Below are 17,073 nucleotides of genomic sequence, written 5' to 3'. Positions count from 1 at the left end.
GTCACTTCCCAGCCCCAACCCCCAGCCTTGGCTACAGCCAATCCCCAATGCCTCTGAGGAAGGCTTAAAAAAGCCCTGATATTTAGCAGCCTGAGGGGGATGAAGGAGAGAGGGAGTGGGGGACATCCCTCCTGGCCCCATGTGGCAAGCAGTAAAGCCCAGAAGCGTGGGAAATACTCATAGTAAAACATAGGCATAGCTATGCCTAGAGCATCCCTGACCAGTGGCTGGCCAAAGTCTTCTTAAACACCTCCAGTGATGGTGAAATCACAGCTTCCCTAGGCAGCTTATTTCACTGTCTAGCTAGCTCTTTCAGCCTCTCCTTGTACGACTTGCCTTCCAAGACCTTTATCATTTTTGTCACCCACCTCTGGACCCTCTCTAACTTCCATATCCCTTTTAAAATGTGCAGCCCCAAACTGCACACACTGCTCTAGATAAGTCCTCATCAGTGCCAAGTACAGAGGCACTGTCACCTCCCATGTCTCACATATAATGCTCCCATTGATGCATTCCCAAAACTACATCTGCCATTCGTGCAGTTGCATCACACTGCAGACTTGCGTTGAGTCTGCGATCTACCAAGACTCCCGGATCCTTCTCTGTAGTTCTGCCAAACAGCCAGGAGTCACCCATTTTGTATTTGTATTTTTATTACTTTTCCTGAGGTGCAGCACCTTGCATTAGTCAGCATTGAACTTCATCCTGTTAATTCCAACCCAGCTTTCCAATCTGTAAGGATATTTCTGACATGATTTCACTTTCCATCCCTGAAAGTGAAAACAAGTTAGGTGCGGAGTATCCCGAGCCTGGGAGAGGCCAGGCCAGTGACCGTACCCCACATCTGCCCTAGCCTTGTCCCTTGGTATACAATGACACTTCCTCCTATTAGGTACTTCACCCTGTATCATACGAGGAGAGGTGGTGTGGGTGCAATAGCAGCTGGTTTTAAGGCATGTCTGCACTGCCTCTGTTGAATCTGGGAGTGCTGCCAAGAAGCATGCCTTGCCCACTTGTTCCCGCTGGCATGTATCAGAGCCCAGATATTGAACATCACAGCAAATTTACCACAGACCTAAGCATGCGCCAAGAAGCACATCTGAGACAAAGGCCAAGCATGGCTCTGGCTGTGTCAAACCAGTTACACTACCTAATTTCTAGGCACTGGGGCATATGAGGAGGAGCAAGTGGGCAGGATTACTCTGTGGAGCTCCTGGATTCATCATAGTCTTTCTGAAATGAAACCCAAAAGTAGCTACATGGGCCATTGTGGACCAAAGAGTGGCATAGCAGTAGAGAGATCCAGGAGCACTGGAGAAGTGAGGAAAGGAGGTGAACTAACAGCATGGTTCTGGAATAAAAGCAGAGATGACCTTAGTGAAAGTTCTCATGTTACAATTCCAGGGCTCTAGAGACCTTTGCATTTTAAGAGCTGGTCTCCCAGTGGCCCCAAAACTGTATAAGACCAAGAGAAATACAAGAATGTTCTTTCTGATTAACAGCCTGGTAGGATTTTTCTACTTACTTAAAACACTTTGTGCTGTTTCAATATTCCAAATAAAATGTTTTCTCCTTTACTCCCTGGCTGGGAGCCTGGCCAGAAGAAAGACAGATGCTTCAATGTTTTCCTTTTTCCAAACCCTTTCTTTAGAAGAACAAATTCTCTTGGTTTTGCCTGTATTCATGAGCTTTGATCTGGGAAGAGAAGAAAAATCAAGATTTTCAAAATAAAACATACCCATTTTTTTCCCTAGTTACTGCCAGTATTCTCTCTTTAGACATGGCTTTTGTCATATACACTTGGCACAGTAAAGATGATTGCTCTACCTACGTCTTGCTCAGGGGTCTTAAATGGAGCCCTTGTTTTGATTCAATATATTCTGTATTGAATCTTTAGCTAAATCCAACTGCAATACATTCAGTTCCAAAAAGAAATAAAGCTGTATCCTCCAGCTGCTCCAGGGAGTCTAATTATTCTGACATTTTGTGTTTGACTGAAATTTTGGGGAGAGGGGAAAAATATGTTTTTATTTAAATGATTTTCTTTAACAATGTCTGTATGACGTCTATTAACTTTTTTCGATTCTTTTCACTTGTTTTATAGCTTTTTCAGCCCCTATCAGCTTGACAAGCATATAATTAAACCACCATCCAAATCTGTAAGCCATCAAATGTACTATCTAAACCTATGGTGGCAGAACGGACATTACTACAGTGTGCATGCATTTCACACAGGGCCTCCTTGATGAAGTTCCTATACTCTGCCACTTCAGTTTTCAGGGTCTCTTGCTATATTGAAAAAGATAAGGGCTCCCCTGTTGTCCCAACTGGCATTTTTGCCGGTCATCATACCATGTTATGGGTTTTCTTGTGTTTTTGTTTCCTCAGATAAGTTGAATCCCCAACAAATGCAGTCTTAGGTTTACCAAAATGTGTTTTTTCTCCTTACAAAAAAAGCTTAGTGACTCAGAGTCCCTTACTAGTCCTAACCACTTAGAGTAAAAACCTATATAAGTGCCAAGATATTACTATTCATTTATTAAGTATCATAAATACACACTGAATGACACACAGTAAAATTATTCATTAGTCATAAAATCACTATATGTGTAGAGTGTAAATATGTATGGCCCAATTTAGCATTCCGGTTTTCTCCTGATATAATATAACAGAGCTATATCACTATATAGTTGGAGGATGACAATGGTGTAGCCCTGTAAACTAGAATGTCATCTGCATATTTACTGTAAGCATTATGAAGAAAGCAATAATATTTTTACTTCTTTTGTCAGGTTGGATTTTTGGTTTTTTTAAGGCTCCTTGTTTTTCATTTGTCTGGTCAATTGGACGTTTCTGAAGAACAGATAGATGGGCTTCAAATAGGATTAAATGGTAGAGTATTACATATTTTCTATATAGGGAAAATCTCTTGAAAAATACCCTTTAACTACTTGGGAACTGTAAATAAGCTAGGAATCAGTTTTGTTAAATGAGGTATATAGTAAAGGTCATGTCTATAAGTGAAAAGGAAGAAAAAAATTAGAACAACTCTGCACCCCTGACTTACTAAATGCAAGTTAGTCAATATAGTCTCAGGGCATGTGCCAAAAATTTCCTGTATCTTGTGATTTTTAAGCCTGGTCTCAATAGATATTGCAGTATATGTAGAAATGCTGAAAAATTAAAATGAAGTTGAATCAAATCAACTTATTTAAATCCTCTTTGGAATTTGATTGATGTTAATTACTCATGAAATCCACACACAAAGCTTTCTTAGATATTACCATATATTTTAGGTGATGAAAGGTCATTGCTATAAATAGAAAAAAGTCAACATTGCAAAATCCTTAAGCAGTTCTAGGGTACTGTAGTGACATATAATCCAATCCTGTAAGGTGCTGAAAACCTTATTCAGGGTGCTGAGTACCTAGAACTGACATTGACCACAATGGGGAGGGAGGGTGCTCATAGACTTAGGCTCCTATTTATTTATTTATTATGCCAGCACTGCTGATAAAACAGACCTAATGACAGGCATTCATATTATATTTCAGTTTTTTGCCTTTACATATGCTGGATGCAGTGAATCAGTAGGCTGCTGCTGTAGTAAGACTGCAGAGGCATTGCAGTCTTGCTACTATCATTGGTTGTCATGGCCACGAGTAATACACAAAATGAAGAACAAAGAATCGGATGTTTAAAAAAAATGATTACCCACTTTTTCCCCACTAGTGTACCTTTCCCATTAGTGTACCTTTTTATATTACAAGCTTTGTCCACAGTGGTCTATTACAGACAATGTATAAATACAGTAATAGACATCTTCACAATAGAACTTCCTGTACCTGCCATTCTTAAAGTAGTACTTACACTGATATGCAGTGTCCAGTATCTTGGTTTACAGGCAGTCATACCTTCTTTTAGGTAACCACTGAGGTTATGTCCTCTCACAAAACCCTCTTTTTCATGCAACTGAATACATGAAATTAAATCTCTTCTATGTCAAATATATTTTAACAGGAATCAAACCACATTTGCATTATAGATATCAGTGTATGAATGCTAAATATGAAACTTCAAGTATTATCAAACTACAAAAATATTTTGAGAAAAAAGTTACACTTTTGTTTAGGAAAGTTAAATTTGGTTTGCCAGCAGTCAGCCAGAAATACCTAGTTACCGAATAACTGACGTAACAAGAGAGATTTCACATTGTGATTCATTACTACCTGGAAGCCTCATCTTTGTTCAGAGTTAGCCATAGTTAATTAGGAACTCAGTCATCATGATAGACTTCAGTTGTATGTAGTTTGTGGGTTATGTAAGTTATTAGCTATGAATCATATTTGTAGTATTTTGTTGTACCACAAGAGGTCACACAATATTTATAAATCTACCCTGTGGTAAATTTGATAGTGGTCTATCAGTAAAATAGTAAAGGGAAATCTCATATAATAAGTAAAAGCCAAACAAAACACATTGTAAAACAATAGTAAGATAATATTCACCAAATTATTTTTCATGCCATAGCATTTTCACTTTGTGAACTACGGTACTCATCATTTCCAAACCTCTTCCTGGCTGTGAATTTTATGCGGGAGTCTGGAGAAACCATATGTGGTGCTATGGTACTTTCTGAATCATTATCAGGATCTGATGTAAGCTTGGAAGGAAGACAGGATCAGACTCTTCTTGGCACGGTGGGTAACATAATCGGATGATGTATGATGCATCAGATAGGATTACTGTGATCAAATAAGCATGCCTGGCAGTTCTGTGAAAATTATTAAAGCTGAGCTTAACTGGACAAATTGTCAATAGTTCAGTAAAATGATAAACAGAATAGACTTCAATTTGGAGAGATTGCAGTCTGGATTTGTAAGACAGATCCTTTCATGAATTCACCACCCACATTTTTAATACAATTAATTATCAGTGTAATTAACTAGTACAATTGGAAGAGTCCCCTTTACACATTCCATTTTTAGGACAGCTTTAACTAATGCTCACTCTTTCAAACTGGTTGGGAGGGGGGAAAGGGATTCATGCATATCCCTCCTCTGGCAACACAGCACTTGAGTGAACCATGCTGCCAGGGGGGGAAGGCTGCAGATCAGGGAAACTAGAAATAGCTGGCTTTCTACCAGGCTATCCTGAGATACAAAGGTTTCCTATTGGATCCTGGGGTGTCAGCATAGTTGGATCACTATGTTCCCTGTTTGCCTTCAGCAGCCCCAAGCCTCCTTCCCCGCCCCCCACCAAGGGATTAGGCATCAAAACTTCTGTGCAATGGGCCATGAAGAATTTTTTTGAGTTAATTTTCTCCTCTGGCTGTTTTTTCTGTAGTAGGGGATGATACAACCCTAATTATTTGATACACAATAACCTATCATTGATATGATTAAAAACTGCCTAATTATGTGTCTAGGTCGCAGGCTGTTAATACTTCAAAAGAGCTGATGTAGTCTCAGTTAGATGAACAATATTTCTTGTTCCTTTCTCTTTACTTAGTCATGTACTTACCTGAGAGAGAGTAACAATGTCTGAAAAATAACCAGCACCATTTCTGGTTTTTTCCTCCTAACCCAAATAAAAATAGTGGTCATGATACTAGTCTATTTTAGGTCTTAAATAAAGTTTCCATCCAAGAGCCTTATAGTATGTTTTAAAGAGGTTAAGTATTAGCTCCATTTCACAGGTGGAGAAACTGAGGCACAAAAAAGTGAGAACTCACATTTTCACTTAATAGAAGTGCTTAGAACAAGCCTGTTCAGCAAATATGCTCCTGAGTGACTTTTCCAGGGTCACAAAGCTGAACTTCATTAAGATAATTATAATGTTGTTTGTGACAGAGCCACGTGAACTCTTATAAGAGCAATGGCCCTTAAACATGAAAAGAAAATATTTAAATATTTTTTAAAAAACATGTATCCAGGGCTGTAGCCACTTGCATGTATACTTCTTTGGGCAGAGGAATGGTGTATGCATTGGTTGTCAACATTTTCAGTCAGGGCACCCCCCACAACTTTTTCAAAGGTGGCATTATCCCGGTTGAGAACCACTGTTGTATTCAACTTGCCTCAGTGCTTCTGAACTAGGTGATGCTTTTCTATGCATCTGATTCATAGCTAGACTTGGAAGCACCGTGGTCATGCACTTACTCCTCTTGCATTAGGGGTCTCAGAGAAAAGTGCTGGTGTTCAGTACATCGAGAAAAATGAAAGGGAAAATAATCATAATGAAATATTTAACCAATCTCTTCAAAGCTGACTTCTTCAAAAATAGGAATTGTTCCTCTAGTTCAGATTTCATCATGAGAAACATAGCAAACCAATCCTAACCATAGCAGCCAACCCTCTCACAGAAGCACTTGGAGGGAAGAATGAGCTTCACAGCATGGCCTGACAGTCACTAATCTGGGCTCCCTCAGAACAAGAAGTGTGGGTGGATAATAAACAGCTGATAGGAAAAGGGTTTTTATCAGTTAGGAGTGGGGCGTTGAGACAGATAGAAAGTAGGAGAGTGGAACATCCTACAAGCCTTATGTCAGGACAAGCCTGCAGAAGAAGATCTTTAATATAACCCACTGTGAAGATCTTTACAGACTGAATGGGACAAGTTAAATTAATCCTCTACTTAATAGGAAGACAATATAAAGAAGAAAGAGTAGCTGTAATATGATTGTTATTGTTTAGGCCCTCAAGCTGTGTTTGAACAGCTTTCAAGCAATGGGGAAGTGCTGGTAGAAGCCTTGGTAGAAAACGAATGTTAAGTATTGAAACACCTGGGCATTGGGTGGTGTATGGCATTTATGCAAGAGTGTGATTATAAAAGTAAAAGTGGAGTGTCCACAAACTGCATGGCTAGAAAAAAGATGCTGGTAATTTATTTTTAGTGTTGCACCACAGGGGCTAGAGACAGGCATTCAAAAAGCCTGAGCCTAAATTGATTCAATCATTTCAATTTAGTCTAACCCACGAGCTTGAACCGATTTGCAAGTGGATAGACATTTACTTTTGAATCAAGAAATGCAGGCACATGTCTGCAGTGGCTCAGGCTAGAAGTCGGGGGGCACTAGAACAAGCCCTCCCTTCCCTTCTTCAGTACTGAGCTGAGGGGGGCGGGGCAGGAATGGCTAGGTCTGGCAGTATTCTACTATTAGGGAGTGTTTTAAACCCCCACCTTGGTTTGCACAGGCTCCACCTGGAGTGTGCCTGGTGGGAGAGGGGAAAACAGCCCTCACCAGGCTTTCCTGGTTTGCTACTCAAAGGGCGGGAGTGTTGCCAGACCCCAGTCCCCAGCTAGCGCTCTGAGGCAAGGGAGACAGGACAGAAAGGACTGCTTGTATGTAGTGCATGCATCTGTTGATGATAGTGAGCTTTTCAATCTCCCTCTCCTGCTTCATCATACTGTCTGCAGCAAACTGACAGGCAGGGGAGCCAGCAGGGAGCTGATAACACAAAGTTTATCAGTCCATTGAGAAAACAAAATCCTCTCTCATTAGTTCAAGCTCTTCTTAAACAAGTTTTTTTCAAGGAAGAAATGGAGGGACATTACCAGCTGACCTGTTGATTAGCACCAAAAAGTCCTAAGCGGACACTGTTCTGTCTGCCTTTGTCCTAGTGAAATTGGAGACACGCACATACAGACATCTCTCAGCATTAGCTAGCATAGGATTGATGTGACCATGACCAGATGCTGGCTATGGTCTGTGCAGATGAGGTCTGTGCTGTTGGGGTGCGGGGGGGATCCCTGCTTGAGCAGTGAGCTATGAGTGGGTGTGGGATAGGGGGAAAACCAGGAGATGCTGCTGTGCCTGCAGTCCCCCAGCCCCTTCTCAGCCAGCTGGAAGAGTGACAGTGCTCTAGCTAGGGAAGAGAGGAGTGGGGCCAGCCCTGCTCTCTGAAGCAGGCAGCCCCGCCCAGGGAAAAGCATGCTGGGATGCTGGGGGACTCTGAATTAACCTAAACCAGGAAGGGGTCTGGGACAGAAGTTCCATAAACCGGTTTGACCCAAGTCAGTTGAATCTGATACTGCATTCAACTAGGTTTATCTTAAATCAGTTCCAACCATTTTGAAACTGGTTTCTGTGCACGGAACTTCTGTTCTGTTACAGGTTTAAACCAGTTTCTGATCACTTAAACCAGTTTATGTGTAACTTCTGTCCCTAGCCAGGAAGGCACAGTCTAAACTTACAGACCAAAGAGGAAGTGGGGTGGGGGTTAAGCCCAAAATGGCTTTATGTCACCATTTGTTCCCTCCTGATTCTTGATTAGTTCAGGGGCCAAAAGGGACTACAATGTAGGTGGCTCAGAAATGCTAGCTAAGTTATGACAGTCCCAGCCAAACTGCCCATAGGTAGCAGCGTCATACAGAAGTGCAATAGCAATGCTACTACTATCCCTGCTCGAAGCACCACCCAAACAAACCGCCTACCCTACAGCTTTCAGAAAAGGCTTTGTAGTTTCTATGTCAGGGGAATAACCCCACCAGCCAGATGCTGACTTGGTGGTACTTTTATGCTGCTGCAGCTATAGCCTGAAGGAAAAATCCTTCCCACCCTTTGTTATTGCATTCAACATGTGAAAATGATACCATCATTTTAATTAGACTAATTAATTCTGAGCAAGTTTCTTCAATGAACGAGGAGAGAAAATAAAAGAGAACCTTCTCATAACAAGGACCTCTGCTCACTAATAAGAAATAAGAAACTCTTAAAATGCCTGGATCATTAAAGGAAGAAACCAAAGAGGAGGGACGAAAGAAAGAGTGCTTTGGTGCCCAAACCACCTCTATCCTTTCTTTCACTCATAGAAAGTTTAGGGATTTGAAAAGTTTATACCGTGTAATTTAGCAGAATAATAATCTATTCCTAGCCTTTGTTTTTTATGAAAAAGAATTGTTACAGCCTTCAACAACATTACTTAGTATTTAAAGGAATCTCCTCTGAAAAATCAGGTGTCTGAGGCTTTTGAATGCAGTCAATCTTTCTGACACTGCTGCTAATAAATTATAGACAATACACACCTACACGTTTCAGCAGCAGATTGCAGAAGCTTCTTCTATGTCTATTTTTATTTTCCTTATTTCAAGGTCTGCTGTTCTTTGTCATAGCTATGAATCCCTAAATAAAAGTAACAGAGCAGAAAGGATTTTAGAAACATTAGACAAGTTAGGAGCAGACAGCTAAAACATATCCTGATGGTGATTCAATTAACAAAGCGTAGTTTCTACTAAATATTTAAGTGCACAGTTTAATACATTATCCCCCAAGGTTTACTGAATCAAGCAGTAGGGGCCCTCAAGCATCCTCCAAGAAGTGAGGATGAATGCTAGCTCCTTCATGGGAACTCTGGCTAATTTTAAAAAACAATTCCAGTCCACAGCCTGTTCCCTGAGTTTGCTAAGTCTCCTACTTACACACGGCTATGCAGGAAACTTGCCACAAGCCTTAAGCTGAATTAACTTGCAGGCTCAGCATAGCCACCAATGAGGAAATTCATGCACCTGAGAAATCAAGAGCAGTAGAGTTCAAGGAGCAGTTTGCTCATTTACATTCACCCCCCTTCCTCTCCCCAGAAGCTCTCTGTCAGCCATGAAGCAAGCATTTTGTGAAAAGAGTTTTTCCTATGAATGTGTAGACTCATTGCAGAGCCTGCACTTGTGGATAAGGCCATAAAGTATTTTGTTCTGGACTGGGGCTTTCTCTTTGGACTGTGATTGCACTTTTATAACTATTTTGAATAATGAATATATATTACTTCAAAGTTATTTCCAAAACAAGCAGGGTTTGGACATTTATACCTATATCAAGAATGTTCAGAGTTATCCTAGTTTCATAGAGGGGATATTAGACCTCACAATTTAGGGGTACACCACTCTCTTAAAATTACAAAGCAGATGAAGCTTCAACTGCAGGTGTGAGGGAAGGATTATGCTACATCTGCCTACTAAAGAGTTCTTTAAACTTCATCTGAATCATCCTGGTTGTTGGCCACTATCAAAAGACAGGAACCAGAGCTAGATAGACCTCAACTCTGATCCAGCATGGCAATTCTTTCCTTCAATATACATTATTTAAGCCAGGCAGCAGGAGTAGTCACACACTAATGCATAAATGATAGACATGAATAATTTTACAAGTAGATTATTATAGAAGTTGATAAGGGTGTGTCTGTACTGCCTCTGCTGTGTGCTGTAGGATGCCACTAAGTGCATCTACACATTAAATTAATTTGACTAAATAAATTCCAGTGCAGTTCTCACTGAGGTTTATTGCTCCTGGGCACGGTGTTTACATGTCTGCCTGGGACTGCAGTACGTTGATTAGGGATGGCACAGCCCCAGCTGGTAGGGGGCCCCCTGGGGTCAGCTTGCCACCCCGGGGTTATTCCAACCTGGCTCAGTGTGCCGTGGAGGGGCTGTCTGGGACATAAAGGCACTTCAGTGAGGGGCTAGCCAGCAGGCAGCCCCCATACTGAAGCACAGTTGTGCTCCAGCCAGCCCTGTCGGTGTCTATATATGCAATGCAGTGGAGTAAATAACTCTGCCATAGGATAATACTTGTATCTGGCAGTAATAACCTATGGTGGAGTTAATTAGTTTACTCTGGCCTAATAGCTCCACACATGTAGATGGAGATCTTTTATTGTGGAACTAATTAGTCTCTTCCTCAGGAAATGTCTTGTGTAGATGCACCCACTGTGAAGCAACCCTTCTCACTCCTGCTTTACACACAGCAAATCTTGGAAATGAGGCCTCACAGAGCTGCACTGAGCCAATGCCAATATAGATGCCCAAGACAGCCCAAGTGGTGGCAGACATGCATTTGGTAGTGCTCTAAGTTAGCTACTTTACCTCATTTTCAGGAGTTAGCATGTGCAGATCAGGAGCATATAGATGGGTTTAGTTCATGCAGCATTCCCATGAGTGGCACACGGGCAACTCAAGTAAGTGTATAAAACTCCTTGTGCACCAATCAGGTTCACTTTGATGAATCATTACAAATCTAATCTGAAGGTTGCTACATTATTATGGAGTTCTACTGAAGTCAGAAGGACTCCAACAAAGGAAGAGAGGTCTGCACTAGCATATCCTGTTTCATGTGTGGCTCTTTAAGTCAACACTCCACGTCTCTTGATATGTAATATACAATACACAAACACGCGCACCCTCCCCCATACATACATACAGACATACATACCATAAAATGAGTAGAAATCCACACCTGTAGCCTGGCTTTGATCCTATAATCTGATAAGTAGAGGTGAAGACTTGCATTACCACAAAGTTCTGTTCAGAATGCAGTACTGGAGGCCTTACTCATTTACAATTTTCTATGAAAGTTCACCAGTTCAAAGGGTTGATGGACATAAAACCTCAAACTACTGAACTTGTACTTTTGTTAATAGTCAAGAATTGTTAATAGTCAAGAATCAATGAAGCTGTATGTAATGCCAAACTAAAATTTTCTTTTCATAAATCCCTTCTCCAAATGGAGCAAAATCCCAGCAGGGCAGTTTATATTGATATACTTGCTGTAAAACAAGCTTAACTGTAAACATATAAGTAGGGCCCCTTATATTAATTATATCAAGAAAAACAAATTTGAATGGTGACGGCTTTAGAATACAGAAAGAGCCAGAGAACAAAACAGGAGCTCTTCTGATGACTATATTCTGAGATTTTGGGAGACATTGTGTGAAAGATACTAGATACATTTGTAGTACTGTGTTTTATAAAATAATAAAATGCTAAGCAAAATTCAAAGACTAACTTTTTAATCCAGTACCTCTTACCTATGCATTTCACTTCAATTTTCTTTTATTTTACCCTAAATTTTGACCAGACAGTTCAATTAGAAGTTGAACAAAAAGAATTCAAGATTCAGTCCTTTCTTTGGCATTGCCTTGTTGTTTGGGTATGTGTAAACAACAACTCTTCACAACTAGATGAAGTGCTCCAACATCTTCTGCTCCGTAAGGAAGAGCTCTGCCAAAAAAACTGGTAAGGATACTCTAACAAATCTGACATAATTCTTATAGAAACAACCTTTGTGTTTAAATGTTAACTGCCCCTAAATTGCCCATGAAAAAGATGTATAATCTCAGTTCCCAAAGCAGAAGCAATTTATGCACTTTGTATGTCTTCGTTTTATCAATAAATTGTTCCTACCTTTTTTGCTAGAAGCACATACATATATTGTTCCAGTTTGTGTTTATTAAATTAAGTTTGTTATTGATAGGAATTTCAGTCCAGCATTTTAAGATGCCAAGTAGTTAAACAACAGACATGAAGTATACCATCCTTCAGGGAAATGTACCAAGCTTTGATTTTTGCATTCCATACTTCTCAAGTGTAACAAAAGCTAATCTCGAATGATTAAAATTAATTTTGAACTGGAATGTTTTCTTGAATCTTTCTGTAATTTAATCAAGTAGGTAAAGCCAAGCTTTATATCTGGGTTTCATTGAGCAAAGTTACAATTTGAAATGACCAACTTTACGCAATTAATGCCTCCGTCCCTCCCCCACCTGCCTCTCCCTGCAAGTGATAGTAGGTACGTGCTCATTCATAAGAAAAAAATCTAGAGAAAAACAAAAGAAACTACTACATGAAAATCAGAGGCATGGGATATTTATTCCCAGTTTTTCATTGGGGCTGTGCAACCTCTAGTAAAATGCAATATTGAAAATAAGGACAATCTGTTACTTTTCATGTTTGTGGGCAGTATGCCTTGTAGTTGTGTGGCAGGGTAAATTGTGTAGTTTTAGGAGTAGATTAGGCAAATATTTGTATGGCATAGTGATGATCCTGCCTTGATCCTCCTGAGGTTCCTTCCAGCCCTACTTTCCTATGATTCTATATCTAATTAGTCTTGTTCCTGAGCTTTACTATACTAGGGGTTAAAGAAAAGAAGGTTTACATAAATAGAACCATGCAGAGGAATGCCTGCTCATGCTATAACTCAGCTCACAAACAAAAAAGGTATAAACTCTGCCTCCTTAGAGTGAATTATTAGTGCATTATATAAATTGATCTAAGCAGCAAATGTATTGGTTTGCAGATGTAGGGGCTTGGTTTGGCATCTCTACATAATAGTAGAATCCCAGGTATAATGTAATTATGATGCTGAGCAAATGGTCAAGTAATTTAACTTTTAGTCAATACGATGCATAAAGCCCTCACAGCTATCTATTTTCAGAAGTAATGGAACAGTGGGCACATCTACACATGCACACTTATTGTGCAGAAACCAAAATTACTGCGCAGTATGGGTGTGTGTCTACACGTGCATGCCCATACTGCACAGCAAATACGGTGACTTATGCTGACTTGAGCGTAAATTTGATACCTGTACCATGCAGGTATCAGATTTACGCTTGATTAATTACTGCAGAGTAATGCACGTGTAGACACCTTACAGTAACACTGTGTGTATGGAGATACTTGGGACTAACTTTAGTTCCAAGTCAGTCCACACACAGTGTTAATGCTCCTTAATGTCTGAACATGTAGATGCTGGTTTATTTCCATTTGCTGCACAGTATTTTACTGTGCAGAAAATTTAAGCTGGTGTAAATGGACATGTAGACACACCCAGTAAGAACTGAAGATAACTGCTAGCAAAAAAAGCGGAAGTCAGACACTCTGTCCCACACCATGGGCACGTCTACAAATGATGAAGTAGGGCCTATGAAAGTTCATGTCTCTCTGAACCAGTCTGTCTCTGAGGTGCCACCCTGCTTTACTTTCTGCTTGACTTCAGACTTATATGGCTAACTACCAGTTTCCCTGACTTTATGCGTGTTCTGTATGTGCAAATTTGCTCTTATGCAATGATCCTTTTTATACCAAAAATTCAATATATGCAACATAAATTCATTCTTATGCGATCTATGTGGTGGAAGCCCAGAGTCAGCTGCTTTGTGGGAGTGATGCACACCAAAATATAGTCTCCTGTGTGGATCTGTGCTCCTCACTCATTGTCTGCCACAAGTGTTTCTGTAGTTGCCATCCCCATTATGATAATATTCACCACCACCCTGTCCTCATGTGTACTGTCTGCTGTTGGTGAGTACCAAATTGTCTTCTAAAAGTGGTAGAAGTGGGTATGGGGGTCAGTACAGTTGAGGGCTTGGAATGTATCCCTATTTGTTACATTCTAAAGTGGGTTCCCTTTATGTGAGTATGAGTTATGTGCTGTTTTCCAGGAACTCATGTACAGCATAAAGCAAGGGAAACCTGTATCTCTCTCTCTAAAATTAGTGATATACAAAATTTACAGTATTTTCTCATATCTATATTTAGTACTTTAGGACTAAAGGCATTTTTTCTCAGTTTTAATTGATTACTTGTTTGAAGCTACTAATTGAAATGGAATCTGTTAGGATGTTTAATCAGTATGTGTCAGATTCTATACCACCGCTTAGACATGTAAGTGGACTTAAGCAACTAAGTGCAGTTCTATTCTGAAGAAGAATATCTTGCGTTTGAACGAAATCCTTGCCTCCTGTGTTCTATTCCACCCCACTCAAGTCTCTGAAAAACTGTTAAGACAAAAGATGGGTGGGTTGTCTTTCTTCTTCTTGCTTTTTTGTGACAGCCTTAAGGACAAGATGATGGATGGCGTGTTACAAAGTTCATGCATTAATGGATCTTCATGGACTTAAATAGGGTGGAAGTCCACTTAGATGTCTCATATGTGGAATAGAACCTAGCCCTACCATAGCATAATTCAGTTGGGTGACTAGGGTACCAGCCCAGGACATCAACTTAGGAGTGGACGTAAAAATAGCAGGTGCTACTCCTGCTCTTCTGACTACCCAGAGCACAGAACTGCCCACTTATAGCTCTTGCCCTTCCTGTCCATAACTTTAAGGAGTTTCTGTGCCTTTTATTTTTGTTTATTATTTGATATCTTTTATTAGACCAACAAGATTTTTCCAAAAAAAGGTCTTTAATTGCATGCTTTCAGGCACAAACAGCCTTCATCAGGCATTTGAGAAAAGATTGTAAAAGTTCTCCTACCCAGGAGTGGTAAAAGTTCCCAGGAGAACTTTTACAGTCTTTTCTCCAATGCCTAATGAAGGGTGTTTGTGCCTGAAAGCTTGCAATTTAAGACATTTTTTTGGAAAAATTGTGTTGGTTTAATAAAAGATATCATCTCTACTACGAGTCCTGATTGCCTTTTCTTCTAGACCAACATGGCTACAACCTGGATACCTAACACAGGCGATGCACTTTCCAGACTTTCAAGAAAAGATAGTCCAGGCTTTGAAGAGTTCATAGTCTAAAGACAGATAAGTGGTTAAGGGAAAGAGAATAATGGATTGAGATTTTTTAATGAGTCAGCTAGTTTCAACAGAATGGAATAGTTTTTAGTTAAATAAGTGAAAATTGGCTTAAATATATAATCATTCAACTCCACAATTTGTTTTTCATGTATGGTTTAACTGCCTTTTTGTAAGCAGTCAGTCCTCAAGGAAAATGGCTAAGCCTGAGTTGTTTTTCTCTCTTTTTTTTTTGCCTGTGAAGTATAAAAGCTTAAATTTGCTATCCAGCTACTGCTGCGGTAAAGCTTCCTTTTAACTCTACCCTACAGAGCTCTCCCATTTTCATTTTATTCCCCCAAAGGTTTTTGGTCTCAAGTTTTTACAAATTATAGTAAATTAATTCAGAATTGTGTTTGCAAAGCAGAAATGGTCCACTGAATTTTAGAGAAAGGAATTTCAGCTGCTTTTTATGTACAGACCTCTTCTTAAGAGAGCAATCATGTTTATGAAGCACAGTCCCTCCCTATCATGATCCTACACTATCTCTATGGCAACTGTGATACTTATTCAATTTATGTGTGTATTTAACAGCATTAAGATCAAATGAGTTTCCCTTTCTCCTTTCTAAAGCATTTCTCTATTCTCTTGAGTTTGTCTATGTACAGTTAATAAACATTTAAACTGAACTATTTTTCCTTTGCTTCAAGAAGCCCTTTGCTTCTCATTAGCCTCTTCTCTGCTGCTTCAACTCTCTACTAAGTAGCCTGTTCCTCAGCACTTCCTCTCCTAGTTCTGGTTCTCCTGATGACTTTCGTTCCACAAGCAGCATGTGGCTCTTTGCTAGCTGGTAGATACAGGGTCCTCTTTACTCTCCTGTTAGTTACAACATTTCTTGTTTAAAGCTTCCTTGTCCTGCTTTTCTTCCTTACGCTTGACATTGTTATAAGTAGCCAGTAAGGAGACAATGCTCAACAGATTACAAACAGTGCCTAGAGCAAACTGGGTACATACAAACATTCAGGAAGATTAGAGAGAGGTTAGATTATGTTAAAAATGGCCACCCGATTTAACTTACTTCCCCCAGGTGCACCTAGATTGACCTAACTAGGGGTTTAGGTGCAAACTGTACAGAAGTTCAGATCAGTCTAATAATGGCTGACCTGATCTAAGCTAATGCTACCTTGGAAGCAGTCTAACTTAGATCAGGTCTGGCAAGACCGATCTAACTGAATTTTTGTAAAGATCCCAGCACAGCCCTGGGACTACGAAAGCACAGCTGCTGGTCCTAGCCCAGGGGTGGGCAGTTATTTTGGGTGGAGGGCCGCTTACTAAGTTTTGGGAAGCCATCAAGGGCTGCATGACAGGCATCTGGGGCAGAAAAATATTAATTCTCTAAAATTTTTAGAGTCCCTGCGGGCTGGATAGAATGGCCTGGTGGGCCGAAATCCGGCCTGCAGTCTGCATTTTGCCCAACCCTGTCTTAGCCCCAGGACTATGCTTTCTCTACCCAGTCCCTTGGCATCAGACTATTTTTAGCCCTCCACCCACCCCCAGATGAACATCCATCCCTGGTAGACCAGTTGGACCACCCCCCACAGCCCACCAAGCCCACTCATCCTGCAAGCTGCTCCCAGTGCTGGTTTTACTGGCATTTGCCAGTGCCAGGAGCCAATAGAAGTCAGGGTGGGGGGAGGGACAGGCAGGATGGGGGGTAGGTTCCTCAGGGGAATTGTTCAACTTTGGGTGGAGGGGGTGTCAGGGAGCTAAAACTATCTCCTGCTTCAAGGGAGTGACACAG

General features: G+C 40.4%; 1 protein-coding gene across 1 annotated transcript in view; it reads left to right on the top strand.

Annotated features, from left to right (window-relative positions):
• The window catches only part of TMEM232 (transmembrane protein 232), a 123,818-nt gene that overhangs the window by 48,731 nt on the left and 58,014 nt on the right, over nucleotides 1–17,073 (top strand). The window contains exons 6-8 of the mRNA XM_019532464.1: nucleotides 2,793–2,892; nucleotides 4,531–4,700; nucleotides 11,849–12,006. Coding sequence (XP_019388009.1) covers nucleotides 2,793–2,892; nucleotides 4,531–4,700; nucleotides 11,849–12,006 — 428 coding nt within the window. The remainder of the gene's footprint in view (nucleotides 1–2,792; nucleotides 2,893–4,530; nucleotides 4,701–11,848; nucleotides 12,007–17,073) is intronic.

The sequence above is a fragment of the Crocodylus porosus genome, unplaced genomic scaffold, assembly GCF_001723895.1.
Source record: "Crocodylus porosus isolate Cpor-Errol unplaced genomic scaffold, CroPor_comp1, whole genome shotgun sequence".
Classification (NCBI taxonomy): Eukaryota; Metazoa; Chordata; order Crocodylia; family Crocodylidae; genus Crocodylus; species Crocodylus porosus.
The sequence above is the reverse complement of the archived record's forward strand: the minus strand, read 5'-3'. Positions and strand labels throughout refer to the sequence as shown.